Genomic DNA, 22,282 nt, shown 5'->3' on the forward strand with positions numbered 1-22,282 from the left:
ACCATGAGGAGCTACAGTATGAACTCAGGATTAAAATAAAGTTCCAGAACTTCATTTCAGTTAAAAAGTTTTTTGTTGGGCCCTGAGCAATACTTCCAATTCTTAACATTTGCCCATTAAACAAAGCCTAGTGTAACTTTAAAAACTCATAAACAGTACAAAAGGGACATCTCTCTAATTACAGACTGTACTGAGAGGTAGCTTTATGTTTCACTTTACAAAAAGAATTTACCAAATAACAGAACAAAAAAGCTACACCAAAGTAATGATTTTGCACCTTGGTCTATTCCTATGTCACTTCAATGATAGTGGAACATCAATATTTTTTTTACCGAGCTCGACAAAGCACTAAGACATCATTAATGCTTATAAGGCAAAGAGCTAGAGACAGTTTAGTATTGGGGAGGGGGAAGACAGATTAGGGAAAGTATAGAGGTAAGTGGCAGACTTTCTTTACCAAAGACGATATCAACAATATCAACAAAACCTTTGCTCTTCTTTAGTGTGACCCTGCCATTCACCCATCAAGAAGCAGAGTCCATTCCCCAACCTCTTAACTCTGGGTAAATCTTGTGACTGCTTTGACCAGCAGACCACTAGCCCTGAGAATAGTCCTTAACAGCCTTGTCGCTTCTGTTTCCTGTCACTCAAAAGCCAGCTACTATGTAAAAAGTCTGACCATCCTGAGAAGACACAGACCTGTGGAGAGATCCTAGAAAATAAGCTACTAGAGATGAAGGGGGGTGGGTAAGAGAACGAAGGACCTCCAAGTCACCAAACAAGCCATTTGGGAATGGATCCCCTAATCCACACAATCCTGCAAGTACCACATGGTTAAGAGACAAACCACCAAGCAAATTCTTCGCAAATTCCTAATCCACAAAATTGTAAGCAAATTAAAAATTGTTTTAAACCTTTAAGTTTTGAGGTAGTTTGTTCATAATGATAGATAACCAAAACACCACCCCTAAAAATGGGCCTATGATTTCTTACTAAAATGCCACTATACTTCCCAATATATGCATGTTCCATACATATATTAACTCTAATTATCAGGACAGAGCAACTATGCCAGGCGTAGCTGCATTTGTCACCTTTTGATAGGTCTACTGGAAAAAGCCAAACTTGATCACAGCACTTAATACAAAATACTCACCAAAGCAACACTCATTCCTGACTTACATAAAAGACTACTAACTGTTGGAATTTCCCTACATCAATCCATGATGACAACATGGTTCTTTTCTTATATTTACTCAAGTAAATTTTCAAAGCCTACTGAACTGCCTAACTGGCAAAACACTGTAACCCAGATACAATATTTGTAATTCTAAAGGACCAATCTTCTTTTTCTAATCTGTGATAGAGTAAGGAAACCACTAAAATAACTTTGCTAAACCTGCTAGTGGAACAAAACTTTAATAAAAAATGGTAGCGATAAAATATATACTTAAATACATCTAAAACAAAAATAGTGTCTTTAAGAGCAGGAAAGATGATAGATTCCAGGTCTAGGGCAAGGAAGACTTCAAAAGACTTATTATTAGGATTAATTATTAGTTGAAAAGACTCAAGAGACAACATGAATGGTGTCCCCTAGTCAAGTGAGAAAATTTGGGGATCAATACGGATAATATCTACAATTGACTGAAACACTTAAAATATGTTTAAATCCATGAATTCTTAATTGTATATTTTTTAAAATCTCATTTTTGGAATCATCATCTTTTGGAAAATGATATGGCAGCAATTCATTATTCTGAAAACTGGTAAATTAAGAAATTATGTACTTATTGCTTTCCTAATCAAAATGTATCTCAGGGTAATCAAATAGCTGATGATAGGAAGTTTCTCTTTGTAGACATACTTCAACTAAAAATATGAAGGCATGACAGAATGTCACAATCTGCGATTAATAGACTTAAAAATGATGATCAATAGTGCTAAAATGATAATGAGCTATAGGACAAACAATGTCTTAACGGGTAATAAGACATTCTGTGCCTCCTATTGACAGTTCACAATACCCTTTACGAAAAAAATGCCACCTAAATAAACAACCCTGAACTCAGATCTAATTGAGTCTCAATAGCAGTATGCATAAAACACAAGACAGTGAAATATGTTAATACCACATGGAAGAAATCAGAGAAATCGAAACTATGGGAAATTCTACAGGCAAATGATCTACTTTCTTCAATTTAAAAAAAAAAAAAGGAAAAAAAAGAAAGATGAAAAGAGATCTAGAAATTAAAAGAAACTTAAGTGATGTCAACCAACTGCAACACCCAGGCTTTATATGGATATGATTTAAACCATTAAAAATAATTTACAATGGGGAAATGTGAAAGTTAAAAGGATACTTAATATTAAAAAATTCTTTTTCTTAGGTGTGATAGTATTATGATTACATTTTTAAAAGAATTTTTATCCTTTAGAGATACATAACTCAAGGATGTACAGAGGACATGCTAAGGTAAAAGATTTGCTTCAAAATATTCTGGGTGGGAGGTTAAAGAGAAAACAAGACTGACTACAGAATGATAACTATTTAAGCTGGGGCATGAGTACATTAAGGTTCATTAAATCAGTCTTGTTATTTTTACGTATGCTTATAATTTTCCTTAATAAAAGGTTCAAACATTTTTAAAAAGAGGAGTTCATTGTATGGTATTTTTGTTGGTGGTGGTTTGTCTTTCCTAAGTACACTTTGATTTACCTTACTCAACATTAGCTATCAGAGATTAGGAACATTTACTACTATATAAAGCAAGAATTATGGTATAAACAGGATTTAATCATAGGAAGATAACTGAAAATATGCTTTAGGTATGTAAACAATATATTTATTATTTTCTATGGAAATGTTACTTTTATCAAGATACCAAAAATTATCCCCTGATATGTTCTCTCTCCAAGATGTTTACCCACCACTTTCCATCTTTCTTTGACCAGGATTCCAACACTGAGAATATCCGGTTGCTCTCCCCCTCCACTCATTGCAATTCACTGATGTGATATAACGGCTACACAGGCATCCAGCTCCCAAGGATGGTTTCCATTTAACCTAAAACAAAGCAAAACAAAAAAACAGCAGCAGCATATCAGGGCTCATTAAATAACAAACATTCCAGGGCCAAGTAGCACTACTAATTCTATACATTAATTAGGTTATTTTGTTGGAAAGGGGGTAAAAACCCCACAAAAATCAGTTTCAAAATCTGTTTAGTGCAAAAAAAAAAAAAAGGTACTTATCTTTCCATTACAGATGCCCATGAAATAGCTAGACACTACAAAGACATTATGATACAACACAGATATAATTCCAAGCACTAAGATTGCTAGACTGTAGAGCAAGCATGGTGTCAACAGCAACTGACCAAGACAGACCACTGTCTTAACTAAAACAAATTGCTAAAGAAAAGGACATGGTACCTAACTTACTTACAACAGCTTATCTAGTTTAATAGGTTGCAACTTAGAGCTTAACATCATCAAGAGCTAATAAAATTTTAATATTACATATTGTACATAATGCATTCAAAGTGCACAGAAAATAAACACGAGCCACAGAAAAGGGCACTTGATCAATTCCAATAAAATGATACTTTAAGAAAAAGAGGATAGTAATATGTATAGCATACCTATAGAAAATGAAAATACAGGGACGCCTGGGTGGCTCAGTTGGTTAAGCAGCTGCCTTAGGCTCAGGTCATGATCTTGCTCAGCAGGGAGCCTGCTTCTCCTTCTGCCTCTGCCTGCCACTCTATCTGCCTGTGCTCACTCTCGCTCTCTCTCTCTCTGACAAATAAATAAATAAAATCTTTAAAAAGAAAATGAAAATACAGCAGAAAAAGCTGGTCTAAAGGAGATGAAAACTGTAACTTTACGTTACAGAACAAACTAAAGAAACGTTTTCTAAAAAGCTTTAAAACAACATAAATCGTAATTAGAAAAGCCTTTAAATGAGAAAGCTAGATAACAGGAAGACTTAAAAAGAAATCTGAGCTAACTCAGAAAAGGACCAAAAATGAAGACTCAACTAGAAGAGACATAAGAGAAGACACCATATAAATAAGGGAGAAAAAAAGAAATAAAATGAAAAAAAATTTAAAAGATATTTAAAAATAAAACTGATAAGACAAAGTAAATACCAAATAGATATTCTAGGAGCCGCGCCTCCCCCCCAAAAAAAAAACACATGCAATGAAATAGAATAAATACTAGCCACTATAATTCAAAAAATTTCTGGAAATTAAAAAAAAAGGCTAAATCTATTTTTTTTTAAAAAGGCTAAATCTGGGACGCCTGGGTGGCTCAGTTGGTTAAGCAGCTGCCTTCGGCTCAGGTCATGATCCCAGCGTCCTGGGATCGAGTCCCACATCGGGCTCCTTGCTCATCGGGGAGCCTGCTTCTCCCTCTACCTCTGCCTGCCATTCTGTCTGCCTGTGCTTGCTCTCTCTCCCTCTCTCTCTCTCTGACAAATAAATAAATAAAATCTTTAAAAAAAAATAAATAAAAATAAAAAGGCTAAATCTTCAGGGGCACCTGGGTGGCTCAGTGGGTTAAAGCCTCTGCCTTCGGCTCAGGTCATGATCTCAGGGTCCTGGGATCGAGCCCCGCATCGGGCTCTCTGCTCAGTGGAGAGCCTGCTTCCTCCTCTCTCTCTCTCTCTGCCTGCCTCTCTGCCTACATGTGATCTCTGTCTGTCAAATAAATAAATAAAATCTTAAAAAAAAAAAAAAAGGCTAAATCTTCATATTGAAATGGTGGTATATATCACATACCTGGGAAAACAACTCAGAAGATCAACATCAACACACAGTCTCCTAAAACTACTGGATTTTAAGGGGGAAAAAATTTCATTGGCATCTGCACAGATAGTCCAAATTATTTAGAAGAGAAAGAAAAAGACATTGGCATTGACCAACAAGAGACACTGGCATAAACAGTTTACACCAGCAGACAATGAAATTATATATGTAAATACTCAAAGAAATAAAATGCAAGCCAAGGATGCTCTATACAGCCAAACTAACTTTCATGGCTAAAGGAAACAAATGGTTATGAAACACAGAACTCAAAGAACACTGTTCCAGGGAAATGCCCCCTGGGAACCATGTAACAAGTTTCAGACGATCAAGAAATTATGATAGAAGATCTGGCATTAGGAATGGCCTGAAAAGGCCTAAAAGCAATGATAACCCTGTAGCAATGAATAACCCCTGCCTTCAGACTGTGTACTTTAAACATCAATTTCTCATTTAAAGAAATCATGGTTCCATCAAGGAAATAAAAATCAAAACCACAATGAGATACCACCTTACACCAGTGAGAATGGCAAAAATCAACAAGATACTAAACAACAACCATTGGTGAGGGTGTGGAGAAAGGGGAACCCTATTACACTGTTGGTGGGAATGCAAGCTGGTACAGCCACTCTAGGAAACAGTATGGAGTTTCCTCAAAACGTTAAAAATAGAGCTACCCTACAACCCAGGAATTGCACTATTAGGTGTTTACCCCAAAGATACAGATGTAATGAAATGAAGGGGCACATGCACTCCAGTGTTCATAGCAGCAATGTCCACAATAACCAAACTGTGGAAGGAGCTGAGATGTCCCTGGACAGATGAGAGGATAAAGAAGATGTGGTTCATACATAAAATGGAATATTACTCAGCCATCAGGATGAATACCCACCATTTGCATCGACATGGATGGAACTAGAAGGGATTATGCTGAGTGAAATAAGTCAAGCAGAGAAAGACAATTATCATATGGTTTCACCCATATGTGGAACCTAAGGAATAGTGCAGAGGGCCACAGGGTAAGGGAGGAAAAAATGAATGGGAAGAAATCAGAGAAGGAGACAAATGAGGAAACTCTGGACTCTGGGAAACAAACTGAGGGTTACAGAAGGGAGAGGGTTGAGGAGATGGGGTAACCAGGTGATGGGTATTAAGGAGGGCATGTGTTGGTGATGAGCACTGGGTGTTATATGCAACTAATGAATTGCTGAACACTACATCAGAAACTAATGATGTATTACATGTTGGCTAACAGAACACGATAAAAACATAATTTAAAAATTAAAAAATAATAAAAACTAAAAAAAAAAAATAAAAGAAATCAGGCTCCTTGGAGAAATGGCTTATTCCAGGTCTGGCATAGGAAACTGTATAAAATGAACTTGGGTCATCTTATCAAATCAGAAAGCAAAACATTAAAATTCTACTATAGGCAAGTAAAAGGAAATCAGAAACAGAAGGGATTCTTATTTGCCAAATTTCTCATTTGAGTATATATAAGAATGCTCAAATAATGGTCACTAAGAATGGTGACTGCAATGATTGGAAAATATAAAAAATATTAACACCTTTGAGTTCATAACAACATTCAAAAAAGAAAAAAGAAAATTACTCTTTGGTCAACTTTCGAAGTTGCTAGGGTACAACTCACTATTCTGAACATTGATAAAGAAATAAAGAATCATGGATTTATCATGCCTTTCTGGTAAGAACAGTATCTTGTAGAAACAAAGGAGATGAATTTTTTTCCTCAGAAAATAATCATAGATAATAAATGTTACAAGAACTGATAGAATCAGAAAATCACTATTTCCAGGGGTGCCTGGGTGGCTCAGTCAGTTAAGTGACCAAGACCTGATTTCCACCCAGGTCATTATCTCCAGGTGTGAGATCCAACCCCAAGTCTGGGTGTGCAGCCTACTTAAGAGCCTCCTTCCCTCTGCCCCTCCCTACCATCCCCCTCCCTAAAAAAAACCAAAAAACCTCACCCATGATAGCAGATTATACCTGGGTAGCTTGAAGAGAACACACTGTATTTGCTAAGTGAGTGAAAAATATTCTCTTTGAACAGAGAATTGCTTTTTGAAATATTGCTTTGAATATTGCTAGGCATATATATAAAATGTGGTATATACATACAATGGAATATTATTTAGCCTTAAAAAGGAAGGAAATTCTGACATGCTACAACATGAATGAACCTTGAGAACATTATGCTGAGTGAAATAAGCCAGTTACTAAAGGGCAAATACTCTATGAATCCACCTATATGAAGTATTTAGAGTAGTTAAAAAGAATGGAAACAAAAGTAGAATGGCAGTTACTAGAGGCAGGAGGGGAGGGGTAAAAGGGGCAGCTGCTGTTCAATGGGAACATAATTTCAGTTCTGCAAGATTGAGAGAATTCTGGATGTCTGTTCTACAATGTGAATATACATAGTTATCTATACACTTAAAAATGATTAAGGTGGTAAATTTTATGTTATGTATTCTTTACCGTAGGAAAGAAGGAAGGGGAAGAAGGGGAAATGAGGAGGGAAAAGGGGGAGAAGCAAATAGGGGGAAGGGGGAAGTGGGGAAATGGGAAGAAAGGGGAAGGGAAAGGGAAAGGATGGTATGGGCCCATGGTGGGGAAACTGGTAACATTCAGCATGATAATATACATTAAACTCTAATTCAAGAATAACACTTCAATGAATCTATCCCAAAGATATCATGACAAAAAATGTGTAATGACTTTTTCACAAGGCTTTCTACTATAACACTACTTAAAATCACAAGACTAGAAAAAACCTAACAGTCCATTTATATTAGGTTAATATAAAATGGTTCATCTAAATAAGGAGTGCTAGTCCAGGAATAAGAGAGATACTGATAAAGTGATTTTTAAGAGAGATATTGATAAAGGATTTTTCAGGATATATTAAGTGAAAAAAAGCAAGATGGAGTAAAATGTTTACAGAATGCTACCTTTTGTATAAAAGGAAGGTAAACATCAAACTCACTAACTTATTTCCTCTTAAAAAAGAAAAAAAAGATAAGCCAAAAAATGATGAAAATGATTCTCTATTGCAGAGGTCAGTGTTTTGTTAGTAAAGGGCCAAACAGTAAATATCCCAGTCTTTTCAAGCCGTATAATCTATGTCATACCTATTCAACTCTGCCATTACAACACAAAAGAAGCTATAGATGAAATGTAAACAAATGAATACTGCCATGACAAAACATTATTTACAAGAAGAGCTAGGTAGCCAAATCTGGCCTGCGTTAAGGCTGTTGTTTACCAATCTTTTATCAAAAGAAAGAAAACAGGATAAAAGGGGTAAGACTTCTGTGAATCTATTTTTTTTTTAAGATTTTATTTATTTATTTGACAGACAGAGATCACAAGTGGGCAAAGTGGGAAGGGGGAGGGGAGCAGGCTCCCTGATGAGCGGAGAGCCTGACGCAGGGCTTGATCCCAGGACCCTGAGACCATGAGCTAAGCCGAAGGCAGAGGCTTAACCCACTGAGCCACCCAGGCGCCCCTGTGAATCTGTTTTGTAATACAGTTTTGATTTTAAAAACAAAATCACTGGGGCACCTGGGTGGCTCAGTCCATTAAGTGTCCAACTCTTAGTTTCATCTCAGGTTACAATCTCAGGGTGGTGAGATTGAGCCCCAAGTCCGGCTCCATGCTGGGCATGAAGCCTGCCTGAGATTCTCTCTAACCTTCTCCCTTTGTCCATCTCCCCACCGCCCACCCCCCATCCATCCACCACCCCCCACTGTGGATACTCTCACTCTCTCTAAAAATAAATAAAACTTTTTTTTTTAAAAGATTTTGTTTATTTATTTGAGAGTGAAAGGGAGAAGCAGACTCCCCACCAAGGTGGGAGCCCGGCGCGGGACTCAATCCCAGGACCCTTAGATCATGCATGACCCAAGTCAAAGGCAGATGCCTAACTGACTAAGCCACCCAGAAGCCCCAATAAATAAATCTTTAAAAAACAAAGTAAGGGAACGCCTGGGTGGTCTAGTCAGTTAAACTGCTGCCTTCAGCTCAGGTCATGACCCCAGGGTCCTGGGATGGAGCTGCACATCAGGCTCCTCACTGAGCCAGGCGCCTGCTTCTCCCCTACATGCCATTTCCCTTGCCTATGCTTGTTCTCTCCCTCTCTCTCCCTACCCCTCACTGCATCAAATAAATAAATAAAAATGTTTTTAAAAAATTAAGACAAAATCATTGTTTTACATAAGAAAAAAAAATTCTTACACTCCAAATTCAAGAAAGGACAACAGCAGGCATCAGATCTGGCTTTAAACTCATCCCAGTCTATCAATAATAGCTACAAATCGGTGACCACACTTTAGAAAGTCAACCAATCAGTAGTAACAGCAACACTCCATAACCACATTCATCGCATAACAAAGTTCAACCACTAACTTCCTAAACACTCCCACTGCAATCCCTGAACTAGAAGCCTCACAGCTCTCCCTTGCACAGAGAGAAATAAATTTAGTATTTGGTTCAGATATTAAGTGAGGGCCTCTTCCTTCAAAACAATTAAAAGATAAAATAAAATTTAAAAAGAAAAAAAAATGCCAAAAATGGCGGGGGGGGGGGACAATCTCTAAGTATTTAAAACAGACTGAAACCAATACCCCGCTGCATTCCAAGTTTGTAGCATAATTACACAGAAAAATAAAACATGTGGCTTTGAAATACAGTATTTTGATTGTACATTCCTAGTGCGATATATCTAAAGGAATAAAATAACCGCAAAGAAATGTTAAACCTGGGGGTGCCTGGGTGGCTCAGTGGGTTAAAGCCTTTGCCTTTGGCTCAGGTCATGATCTCAGGGTCCTGGGATCGAGCCCCGCATCGGGCTCTCTGCTTGGCAAGGGGCCTGCTTTCCTATATCTCTCTCTCTGCCTGCTTGTGATCTTTCTCTCTGTGTCAAGTAAATAAAATCTTTAAAAAAAAAAAAAAAGAAAAAAAGAAATGTTAAACCTGTATTTAGTAGTGGGGCGCCTGGCGGCTCAGTCAGTTAAGTGACTGACTCTTAGTTTCAGCTCAGGTCATGATCTCATGAGTTGTGAGACTGAGCCCCCCATGAGGCTCTGCACTCAGGTCTAAGTCTGGTTAAGATTCTCTCTCTGTGCTCCTCTTCCCCACTCACACGCATGAAGCTCTCTCTCTAAAATAAATAAATCTTTTTAAAAACCTATATTTAGTATTTATATGGTTAGGAATAATATCAATTACGTTATTTTAAAACTATTATAAGTATACTGCAGGACACAGCAAAAAAGTGATTACATTTTTTTTAGCGTAAAGAGATATAAAAGTCAAAGATGTAAAAAATTCTGAAATCCCACAATAAAGAAAATATGAAAAAAAGTCATGATATTTATTTAAATACATACTTCACAATTAACCACTGAGAAATCCTAGAAGCAACACAGGGCAGTGGCATTAAGCATCCCTTAGTATTTAGATTAGGGTTACCAAATACCATGTCCCTCAAAAAAAAAAAAAAAAAAAAAAAAGGAAAGAAAAGAAAAAGAAAGCTCCTTGGACAAAAGACCATTTCTAAAACTAGGCCAAGATATGGGACGCCTGTGTGACTCGTGGGTTAAAGCCTCTGCCTTCAGGTCAGGTCATGATCCTGGGGTCCTGCGAATGAGCCCCACATAGGGCTCTCTGCTCAGCAGGGAGCCTGCTTCCTCCTCTCTCTCTGCCTGTCTCCCTGCCTACTTGTGATCTCTGTCTGTCAAATAAATAAAATCTTTAAAAAAAAAGTAAAAACTAGGCCAGGATATATAAAAGATACACTTAGAATCTCCCTATGCCTGAAAGCAGGGAATATACACACCAAACACTAGGGACAGATCCAGGTTTTATGGGACCTCAAGTTTACATTAAGCTGGGCCTTACCTTAAAATCTTTTTTTTTTTTTTTTTTTTTTTACAATTTTACAAAACCTATACCACTAATAACTAAAGCCTTAATCCCAAAGCCTTGTAAGAAGCCTATACAAATAAAGAACTCTGATGTTTAAGCTTCCTTATCTTCAAAGAAAATCCAACTTTCTCCACCGAAGCCAAATGGTAGGGGCTCATACTGGTTTAAGGTAAGAAAAATTTGACAACCAAAAGAATGATGACTGGGGCACCTGGGTGGCTAAGTTGTTTAAGCAGCTGACTCTTGATCTCAGATTAGGTCTTGATCTCAGGGTCATGCCGCACACCCAGTATGGAGCCTACTTAAATAAGTAAATATCCATGAGTTCATAACAATACTCAAAAACAACTCATTAAGGGCACCTGGGTGGCTCAGTCATTAAGTGTCTGCCTTGGGCTCAGGTCATGATTCCAGGGTCCTGGCATCGGGCCCCACATCGGGTTCCCTGCTCAGCAGGAAGCCTGCTTCTCCTTCTCCCACTACCCCTGCTTGTGTTCCCTCTCTCGCTGTATCTCTCTGTCAAATAAATTAATAAAATCTTTAAAAAAAAAAATCAAACTCATTAGACATGAACAACTGCTAGAGCACTAATTTATTACTCTGAATATAAATAAAAGGAAAATAAACCAAGCATTTCTCCTGCATTTCCTATAGTATTAATTGTATTTTGTATTTTGAAACTGAATAATGATTACAGAATTAAAAATCCACCACTCTGCAAAACCTAATAAAATGATAAAGGCAATGATGGATAAAATTCTTAGGTAAAAAGTTAGCTGATATAGAACTTAATAATAGATGGATGAGACTAGTAATATACTTAGACTCATTGATCAATATTAGCATTTCTAAAAGAGCTGATATTAAACAGCATACTTTGAGAACTGAATCAAGGTTCAGACGCACCTCCCAGGTCCCAAACTCGCTACTCAGTACACATTTGGGACAGATCTGAATATAATTTCAAAGTCTTTGAAAACTGAACTAATATTAAAACCAACATACATGGAAGGCTAGTCAGAACTTGCACACTGAACATAAGCGAATAGCTAAAATTTTTAAATATCAACATTCTTCACAGATTTTTAAAAAGATTTTACTCATTTATTTAACAAAGAGAGACACAGTGAGAGAGGGAATACAAGCAGGGGGAGTGAGAGAGGGAGAAGCAGGCTTCCCAGCAGAGCAGGACTCAATCCCAGGACCCTGGGATCAGGACCTGAGCCAAAGGCAGATGCTTAGCAAATGAGCCACCCAGGCACCCCTCTTCACAAAGTTTAAATAAACCTTAAGTATCATAATTTGTTAAATGTCAAGGATACAATCCAAAATTACCAAGCATAAAAAAACCAGGAAAGTCCCAAATTACATGTGAAAGCAAAATCAATAGACGTAAATGCTAAAATGACACAGATTTAGGACCCATCAGAAACTTTAAAATAGTTACAATAAAAAAGCTCCAAGAAGGTAAACATCCTAGAAATGAACAGGAAGATATATAGTCTCATTTAAGAAAAAGAAGACATAAATAAATGGAATCTTAGAAGTAAAAATACAGTAAGAAAAATTCTGAATGTCACTGGATGGAGTCAATGGAAGAATGGAAGTGTCTAAAGAATAAGTCAGTAAACCTGAAAACAGAAAGGATTTTTTTTAAATGAACACAGACCCCAAGGACCCCAAGGACCAGTGACCTTATTTATTTTAGAGAGAGAGAAAGAGAGAGGAAGCTGGGTGAGGGGCAGAGGGAGAAGGTGAGAGAGAGTCCACAAGCAGACTCCTCACCAAGTGCAGAGGCCGACATGAGGCTCGATCCCAGGACCCCAAGATCATGACCTCAGCCAAAACCAGGAGTCAGCTGCTCAACTAACTGAACTACCCAGGTGCCCAGGTTGAGTGTCTTTAAGTGTTAATTTCATTTGGTTGATGGGTTGCTCAGATTCAGGTCTCTGACACCAAATGTGTATCCTACAATTCAGTTCAATTCTGACACTAACTACTCAGAATCAGTGAAGACCCTACAGGTTAAGGTACTCAGTTCCACAAAACTGCACAAATCTCAGAGTATAGCCCCAAGTCCTGGGTGTCACAAAGCCACACATGCTTTGCCTGGCTGGCTACAAATTTGCTAGAAGAACTCACAGAACTAATGAAAGTGTTATACCTATGATTATCATTTTCTTATAAAAGATACAAATCAACAGCCAAATAAAGAGGTATATTGGACAGGTCGGTAAGGGTTCCAACCACAGGAGTTTCTGTCCTTGTGAAGTTTGGCTGTGCCACCCTCTCAGTCCACATGTTCACTAACCAGGAAGCTCCTTAAGCCTTGTTGGTCAGGGTTTTTAATATCAAGATTCATTACATAGGCATGTGTGAATAAATCACTGACCATGTACAAGGATGTGGAGAAAGGGGAGCCCTCTTACACTGTTAGTGGGAATGCAAACTGGTGCAGCCACTCTGGAGAACAGTATGGAGGTTCCTCAAAAAGTTAAAAATAGAACTGCCCTAGGACCCAGCAATTGCACTAGTAGGTATTTATCTAAAGGATACAAAAGTACTTATTTGAAGGGGCACATGCACCCCAATATTTAGAGCAGCACTATTAACAATAGCCAAAGTATGGAAAGAACCCAAATGTCCATTGACTGTTGAATGGATAAAGAAGATGTGGTGTATATACACAATGGAAAATTACTCAGCCATCAAAAAGAATGAAATCATGCCTTTTGCAACAACGTGGACAGAACTAAACTGTATTATCCTAAGCAAAATAAGTCAGTCAGAGAAAGACAAATACCATATGATTTCACTCATGTGAAATTTAGGAAACAAACAGATAAACATAGGGGAAGAGAAGGAAAAAAAAGATAAAAACAGAGGGAGGCAAACCATAAAAGACAACTATAGAGAACAAACCCGAGGGCTGCTAGAGGAGAGGTGAGTGGAGGGATGGGCTAAATAGATGATGGGCATTAAGGAGGGCACTTGTGATGGGCACAGAGTGTTATATATAAGTGATGAATCACTACATTCTATTGAAACTAATATTATACTATATGTTAACTAACTTGAACTTAAATAAAATCATGGAGGAAAAAACTATCTTATTTCATTAAAGAAAAAAAAAAGCACTGTCTATGTAACTGAACTGAAATCTTCAGTACCACTCTCTCTGAAGGTCAGAGGTTGAGAGGTAGGGCTGGAAGTTCCAACCCTATAAATCATTTGCTTAATCTTTCTGGTGACCAGTCCCCATCCTGAAATCTAGGAGCCAGAAGTTACCTCGTCAGTGTAACAGACATTCCTATCACTCAGGAAATGCCAGCCTCTGCCAGGAATTGGAGATAAATCGATAAATGTTAAGATTAGTAGACCATATATAGACCAAATATATTTTTTATTATTCTGAAGTACTGTTGAGACAGGAGTGATGAAAAATCCAGTTATAATTAATGGATTTATCTATTTCTCCTTTCAGTTTGTTAATTTTTATTTTATGTATTTTGGTGCTCTTTTTAAAATGTATACACATTTATAATTACTTTGTAAATTGGCCTTTCTCTGATTATGTGATAGTTCCCATTCATCATTAGGGATCGTTTTTGCTCCGAAGTCTACATTGTCTGATACTATTATTGGTACTTCAACTTTCTTCTGATTAGTGTTTGCATGGTGTATCTTTTCCCCTTCCTTTGCTTTTTAAAATTAATAAATAAGCTTATTTATAATGATATTTCTTATAATAAAAACATACATGAAAATCACGAGTTATACAAAGAAATGGATGTATAATAAAAAAAGCAATAAAGACAGGAAAAAAAATTAAAGATTTAATGAAGAGATAAATATCAAATAGACAACTTTTCTTCTTCTGAATTCCACTCTGTCATGCACACTAAATTGTAATTGAACACTGGCTCTCTCTTCAGGAGGTCCTGTACTGGAAATTCTGGAAACTGGTAATTGTATTTTGATAAGAGTTTAAAGTTAAACATGTATTTCCCTGTAGTACTTAATCTTAATGCTGCCTTAATATGAAGTCACATTTGAAGTGAAATAGCTGTAAGTTAATCTATTCTACTGGGCCACAAAAATGTCATCAACATTTTCCTGATGTATCTGAATGTGTCAGGATTAAACTATTTTTTAATCAAGTTTTTCATTTTAATTCCAGTTTAGTTAACATACAGCATTATATTATTTTCTACTGTACAATATAATGACTAAACAATTTTGTACATTACTCAGTGCTCATCATAATAAGTGTACTTTTTTTTAAATTTTATTTTATTTTTTCAGTGTTCCAAGATTCATTGTTTATGCACTACACCCAGTGCTCCATGCAATATGTGCCCTCCTTAAGTGTACTCTTTTTTTAAAAAAATATTTTATTTACTTATTAGAGAGGGAGAGTGCGAGTAGGGTAGGAGCAGAGGGAGAGAAATAAGCAGATTTGAGCACGGACGCCCAAAGGGATGTTGATCCCACAACCCTGAGACCATCACCTGAGCCAAAATCAAGACATGGATGCTTAACAGACTAAACCACCCAAGCACCCCAAAATATTTTAAACTGAACAAAAAATCCAACATATAAAAATCTGCAGGATGCAGCTAAGACAGTGACTAGAGGGAAAAGTATACCACGGAAAACATTCGGCATGAAGGCTCTGAATCGGTGGCTCAGTCAGTTGTCTGCCTTCAGCTCAGGTTGTGATCCCAGGGTCCTGGGATCAAGTCCTGTGTCAGGCTCCCTGCTCAGCGGGAAGCCTGCTTCTCCCTCTCCCTCAGCCCCTCCCTGTTTGTTCTCTCTCTCTCTCTCTCTCTCTCTCTCTCTCGCGTGCGCGCTTTCTCAAATAAACAAAATCTTCAAAAATAAAACATTCAGAATAAGAAAAAGTCAAAAATTAATAATCTAAGCCTCTGCCTTACAAAGCTAAAAAAGAAAGAAAGAAACACCAAGCACAAGGCAAAAATATAAAAGTAGAAATTAAAGCTAGAAAAACAATAGAGAAAAGTCAATGAAATCTAAAGTCAGTTCTTCGTAAATACCAATAAAATCCGTAAGCTTTAGAAAAATTGCCAAAAGAGGGGCGCCTGGCTTAGTCAGTTACAGGTCTGCCTTTGGTTCAGGTCATGATCCCGGGTTGTTAAGATCAAGTCCCGCATTGGGCTCCTTGCTCGGCGGATAACCTGATTCTTCCTCTGCCTGCTACTCCCCCTGCTTTGTGCTCTCTCTCTCTCACACACAAATAAATAAAAATACTTTTTAAAATAAAGAAAGAAAAACTGCCAAATGAAGAGAGAAAACACAAATTATCAATATCAGGAATGAAACAGGAGTCACCACTCCACAGACATTAAAAGTATAATGAAGGAAATATGAAGAACACTATACACATAAACTAAACAACAGTGGAGCAACTCATCAAAAACCATAAACCCAACAATTCACCCAAGATAAAAGGAAGAGCCTGAAGAGTCCTATTAAAGGAATTGAATTCATAATTTAAAACCTTCCCAAAAAAGAATCTCTGGCTCAGAGATTTTTCCTCCCCAATGACAAATTCTACCATATTCAAACATTTGTGGGGGAGGGCACAGGAAGAAAGAGATAGAGAATCTTTAGTAGGTTCAGAGCAGCCTGGAGCCCAACTCAGGGCTCAATAAGCCTGAGATCACGACCTATGAAGAGTGGGACACTTAACTGATTGAGACACCAGGCACTCCTACCACATTCAAACATTTAAAGAAAAAAATAAAACAAATCCATACGTCTCTTCCAGTAAAAGAAGGGAAGGAAATACTTCCCAAATCATTTATAAGGACAGCATTACCCTGTTATCAAAACCCATCATAAAACTGGGGCAAAAAAATGTAATTACTAGTGTGGAAATTTTATAAAAATACATTATCAAAAAAATAAAATTACTCAAAGACAATACAAGAAAATAACAAAGCAATCTTTCTCATGAACACAGTTACAAAAATTCTTAAAAAACTATTAGCAGCGGAGGCGCCTGGGTGGCTCAGTGGGTTAAGCCGCTGCCTTCGGCTCAGGTCATGATCTCAGGGTCCTGGGATCGAGCCCCGCATCGGGCTCTCTGCTCAGCGGGGAGCCTGCTTCCTCCTCTCTCTCTACCTGCCTCTCTGCCTGCTTGTGATCTCTCTCTGTCAAATAAATAAATAAAATCTTTAAAAAAAAAAAACTATTAGCAGGGGCGCCTGGGTGGCTCAGTGGGTTAAGCCTCTGCCTTCGGCTCAGGTCATGATCCCAGAGTCCTGGGATCGAGCCCCACATCGGGCTCTCTGCTCGGCGGGGAGCCTGCTTCCTCCTCTCTCTCTGCCTGCCTCTCTGCCTGCTTGTGATCTCTGTCAAATAAATAAATAAAATCTTTAAAAAAAAAAAACTATTAGCAAATTAAATCCAGCAATACATAAAAATAAGACACTCTAACCCCGTGTGACTTATCCTGAAGGGAACAAAACTGATTCAAGATTTAAAAACCAATTAATATATCCATCTGATTAATAGTCTAAAACAGAAATCACATAATCTATCGTGTGATATGAGAAGCATGTGACAAAACTAAACATTCATTCATCATATAAATTCTCAGTAAACTAGGAATACACAGGAATTTTCTTTTTTTTTTTTTTTAGGATTTATTTATTTTAGAGAGAGAAAGAATGCATGCGTGGGGTGGGGGGGCTAGGAGGGTAGGGAAGATAGGCAGAGGGAGAGAGAGAATCTCAAGCAGACTCCCTGCTGAGCAAGGAGCCAACTCAGGGCTCAATCTCACAACCCCAAGACCATGACCTGAGCGAAAACCAAGAGTGCAACGCTCAACCAACTAAACCACCCAGGTGCCCCTAGAAAGGAATTTTCTTAACCTGATAAAGGGCATCTTTAAAAAAAGCTCCTTGAACTGATTAATAGATTTAACAAAATTTCAGTTGAAATCTAAGCAAAAGGCCCTATAGAGACAAGCTGATTGTAAATTTATGTGGATAGGCAAAGGAACTAAAATACCCAAAACATTTCCAAAAAATAATAATGAAGTTGGAAGAACCACACTACATGATTTTAGGACTTAACTGATAAGGCTACAGTAATCAAGCCAGTATGTTACTGGCAAGGAATAGACATATATAGAGATAAGTGAGGTAGAACAAAGAGCCCAGACATAGATCTGCACAAATATAGCTAATTAAATTTCTTTCAAGACTTATTTATTTATTTGAGAGAGAGTGAGAGAGAGGGCACATGCAGGGAGGAGCAGAGAGAGACACAGAACCCCAAGCAGACCCTACTGAACATAGAGTCCAATCCCGGGCTCAATCTATGACCTGACATCATGACCTGAGCTGAAATCAAGAGTCAGACACTTACCTGACTGAGCCACCCGAGTGCTCCTGGCTAATTAAGTTTTAACTTTTTAAAATTCTTAAAATTTAGATATAATTCACATACCATAAAATCCATTGTTTTAAAATATACAACTCAATGGTCTGTAGAATATTCACAAGGTTGTATAATCATCACCACTATCTAATTTCAGAACATTTCACCAGCCCCAAAAGAAACCCCATAGAAACTCTCTATTCCCTCCTTCCCTCAGCCCCTGGCAACCACTAATCTATTTACTGTGTCTATGGATTTCCCTATTCCAGGCCAACTGATATTTGACAAAGACGCAAAAGCCATTCAACACAGAAAAAACACAATTTCTAACAAATAGTGTTAGAACAAGTGTATATCTGTATGTAAAACACTTAACCTCAATCTTAAACCTCACACCGTATACAAAACTTGCCTCAGAATGTATTACAGATGGGGCACCTGGGTGGCTCAGTGGGTTAAAGCCGCTGCCTTCGGCTCAGGTCATGATCCCAGGGTCCTGGGATTGAGCCCCACATCGGGCTCTCTGCTCAGCAGGGAGCCTGCTTCCCTTCCTCTCTCTCTCTGCCTGCCTCTCTGCCTACTTGTGATCTCTGTCTGTCAAATAAATAAATAAAATCTTAAAAAAAAAAAAGAATGTATTACAGATATAAAAGTATAATGTAAAACTTTTAGAAATAAACTTGTGAGCGTATCTTTGTGCAGAGTTTAGGACATGATACTAAAGCACAATTCATAGAAGAAGGAAAAACTGATAAGCTGAACTTCACCAAAATTAAAAACTTTTACTCTGTGGAAGACACTACTAAGAAAAGACAAACTACAGACTGGGAGAAAATGTCTGCCAACCACAACCAAGGGCTTGTATCTGAACATATAGAGAACATTTAAAATTAGCAGTAAGAAAACAAAAGAACTAATTTAAAACTAAGAAAAAGACAGATGTTTCACCAAAGAAAATATATTGATTGCAAATAAATAAATGAAAAGTTGTTTGACATCACTCAGTCTCCAAAAATTACACATTGTAGTTACATGTATATGACATTCTCAGAAAGACAAAACTATAGCAACAGAGAATAGAGCAGTGGCTGCCAAGGATTAGAGGCAGGGTGAGGGTATGACTCTAAAGGAATAGTATGAAGGAGTTCACAAGAGGTACTGGAACTACTATGAATACTATTATGAACTATTATGATTATAATAATTATGGTGAGGGTTACATGAATCTACACATGTACCAGAACTCAGAACTGTAGAACCCAAAAGTCATTTATCATATATTATTTTTAAATTAAAAAATTTCTAATTTATAGAAAGAAAATCCTTATCTAAAAAGGCTAGTAAAATATTCCTCCCTTTTCCAACTGTGTCTCTGTATAAGGCCATATTTTCTTCAGATGCGTCAACCAAAGCAACATATTGCAACAGAATGAACACAGAAGTATGAGAATCCAGCAGGTTTCTATCATGCCAGATATTAAAGAGACTTGAAAAAACATAAAACAATGCCACTCATTTCACCAATTTCCTTTTCTATTCTGGAAACTATTTGAAGCCTATTAGATGTTAACATGTAAGTTTTATTATTTTAAAATAAATAAATTTAAAATATGTTTTAATTTCAATACAGTAACATTACATATAAATCCATGCTAAAAACAAACAAACAAACAAACAAAAAACTCTTTAGGGTCCTCAATGAATTTTAAGTATAGTAAGAGGTCATGAGACCAAAAAGTTCAAGAACAGCTAAATTATGTTACAGAGATCTGTAACAGAGATTTTCCCCATTAAAAATCTTGATTTATGGTATACAAAGTTATTTGAATGAGTAAACTTTTTTTAGAGTTTCATTTTTATTTGTTTTATAATGTTTTCTAATATACCATTTTGTAGTTTTGTTTTCACCATGGTTAAGTGTACTCTTCAATCCCCATCACCTATTCCACCTCCCCCCACTCTCCTCCCCTCTAGTAACAGTTTGTTCTCTATCAGTTATTCTCTATCAGTTGTTCCCTAAAGTTAAGAGCCTGTTTCTTGGGACGCCTGGGTGGCTCAGTAGGTTAAGCAGCTGCCTTCACCTCAAGTCAGAACCTATGATCAAGTCCCACATCAGGGTCCTTGCTCAACAGGGAGCCTGCTTCTCCCTCTGCCTGCTCTGCCTGCTACTCCCCCTGCTTGTGCTTTCACTCTCTCTGACAAATAAGGCACAAAAACAGACACATAGATCAATGGAACAGAATAGAGAGCCCAGAAATAGACCCTCAACTCTATGGTCAACTTATCTTCAACAAAGCAGGAAAGAATGTCTAATGGAAAAAAGACAGCCTCTTCAATAAATGGTGTTGGGAAAATTGGATGGCCACATGCAGAAAAATGAAATTGGACCATTTCCTTACACCACACACGAAAACAGACTCAAAATGGATGAAGGACCTCAATGTGAGAAAGGAATTCATCAAAATCCTTGAGGAGAACACAGGCAGCAACCTCTTCGACCTCAGCCGCAGCAACATCTTCCGAGGAACATAGCCAAAGGCAAGGGAAGCAAGGGCAAAAATGAACTATTAGGATTTCATCAAGATCAAAAGCTTTTGTACAGCAAAGGAAACAGTTAACAAAACCAAAAGACAACTGACAGAATGGGAGAAGATATTTGCAAACGACATATCAGATAAAGGGCTAGTGTCCAAAATCTATAAAGAACTTAGCAAACTCAACACCCAAAGAACAAATAATCCAATCAAGAAATGGGCAGAAGACATGAACAGACATTTCTACAAAGAAGACATCCAGATGGCCAACAGACACCTGAAAAAATGCTCCATATCACTCGGCATCAGGGAAGTACAAATCAAAACCACAATGAGATATCACCTCACACCAGTCAGAATGGCTAAAATTAACAAGTCAGGAAATGACAGATGCTGGCGAGGATGTGGAGAAAGGGGAACCCTCCTACACTGTTGGTGGGAATGCAAGCTGGTGCAACCACTCTGGAAAACAGCATGGAGGTTCCTCAAAATGTTGAAAATAGAACTACCCTATGACCCAGCAATTGCACTACTGGGTATTTACACTAAAGATACAAACGTAGTGATCCGAAGGGGCACGTGCACCCGAATGTTTACAGCAGCAATGTCTACAATAGCCAAACTATGGAAAGAACCTAGATGTCCATCAACAGATGACTGGATAAAGAGGAAGTGGTATATATACACAATGGAATACTATGCAGCCATCAAAAGAAATGAAATCTTGCCATTTGTGAAGACGTGGATGGAACTAGAGGGTATCATGCTTAGCGAAATAAGTCAATCGGAGAAAGACAACTATCATATGATCTCCCTGATATGAGGAAGTGGAGATGCAACATGGGGAGTTAAAGGGGTAGGAGAAGAATAAATGAAACAAGATGGGATTGGGAGGGAGACAAACCATAAGTGACTCTTAATCTCACAGAACAAACTGAGGGTTGCTGGGGGGAGGGGGGTTGGGAGAAGGGGGGTGGGGTTTTGGACATTGGGGAGGGTATGTGCTATGGTGAGTGCTGTGAAGTGTGTAAACCTGGCGATTCACAGACCTGTACCCCTGGGGATAAAAATATATGTTTAAAAAAATAACTTAAAAATAAATAATTTTTAAAAAAGAATGAAATATATTTTAAGGAAAAAAAAATCTTAAAGAAAAACGCCTGTTTCTTGGTTTGTCTCTTTTTTCCCCCTTGCTCATTTGTTGTTTCTTAAATTCCATGTATGAGTGATATCATATAGTATTTGTCTTTCTCTGACTGACTTACACCACTTAGCATAAAACTCTTTAGCTCCAACCACATTGCTGCAAATGGCAAGATTTCATTCCTTTCTTAAGGCCAAGTAATATTCCAGAGTGTGTGTGTGTGTGTGTGTGTGTGTTTCTTCATTACCCATTCATCTATTGATGGATACTTGGACTGTTTCCATAGTTTGGCTATTGTAAATAATGCTGCAATGACTATATGGGTACATTATCTCTTTGAATTAGTGTTTTTTGTATTTGGGGGGTAAATACCCAATTGTGCAATTACTGGATCATAGTTCTACTTTTAATTTTTTGAAGAACCTCCATATTGCCAT

At 37.5% G+C, this 22,282-nt stretch overlaps 1 protein-coding gene across 1 annotated transcript in view; it reads right to left on the reverse strand.

Moving 5' to 3' along the window:
- TTBK2 (tau tubulin kinase 2) overlaps nt 1–22,282 on the reverse strand; it is a 164,225-nt gene that overhangs the window by 122,320 nt on the left and 19,623 nt on the right. The window contains exon 2 of the mRNA XM_047738246.1: nt 2,932–3,067. Within this exon, the coding sequence (XP_047594202.1) occupies nt 2,932–3,000 (69 nt within the window). The 5' untranslated portion in view covers nt 3,001–3,067. The remainder of the gene's footprint in view (nt 1–2,931; nt 3,068–22,282) is intronic.

This window comes from Lutra lutra, chromosome 7 (genome assembly GCF_902655055.1).
Source record: "Lutra lutra chromosome 7, mLutLut1.2, whole genome shotgun sequence".
In the NCBI taxonomy this organism is placed as follows: Eukaryota; Metazoa; Chordata; class Mammalia; order Carnivora; family Mustelidae; genus Lutra; species Lutra lutra.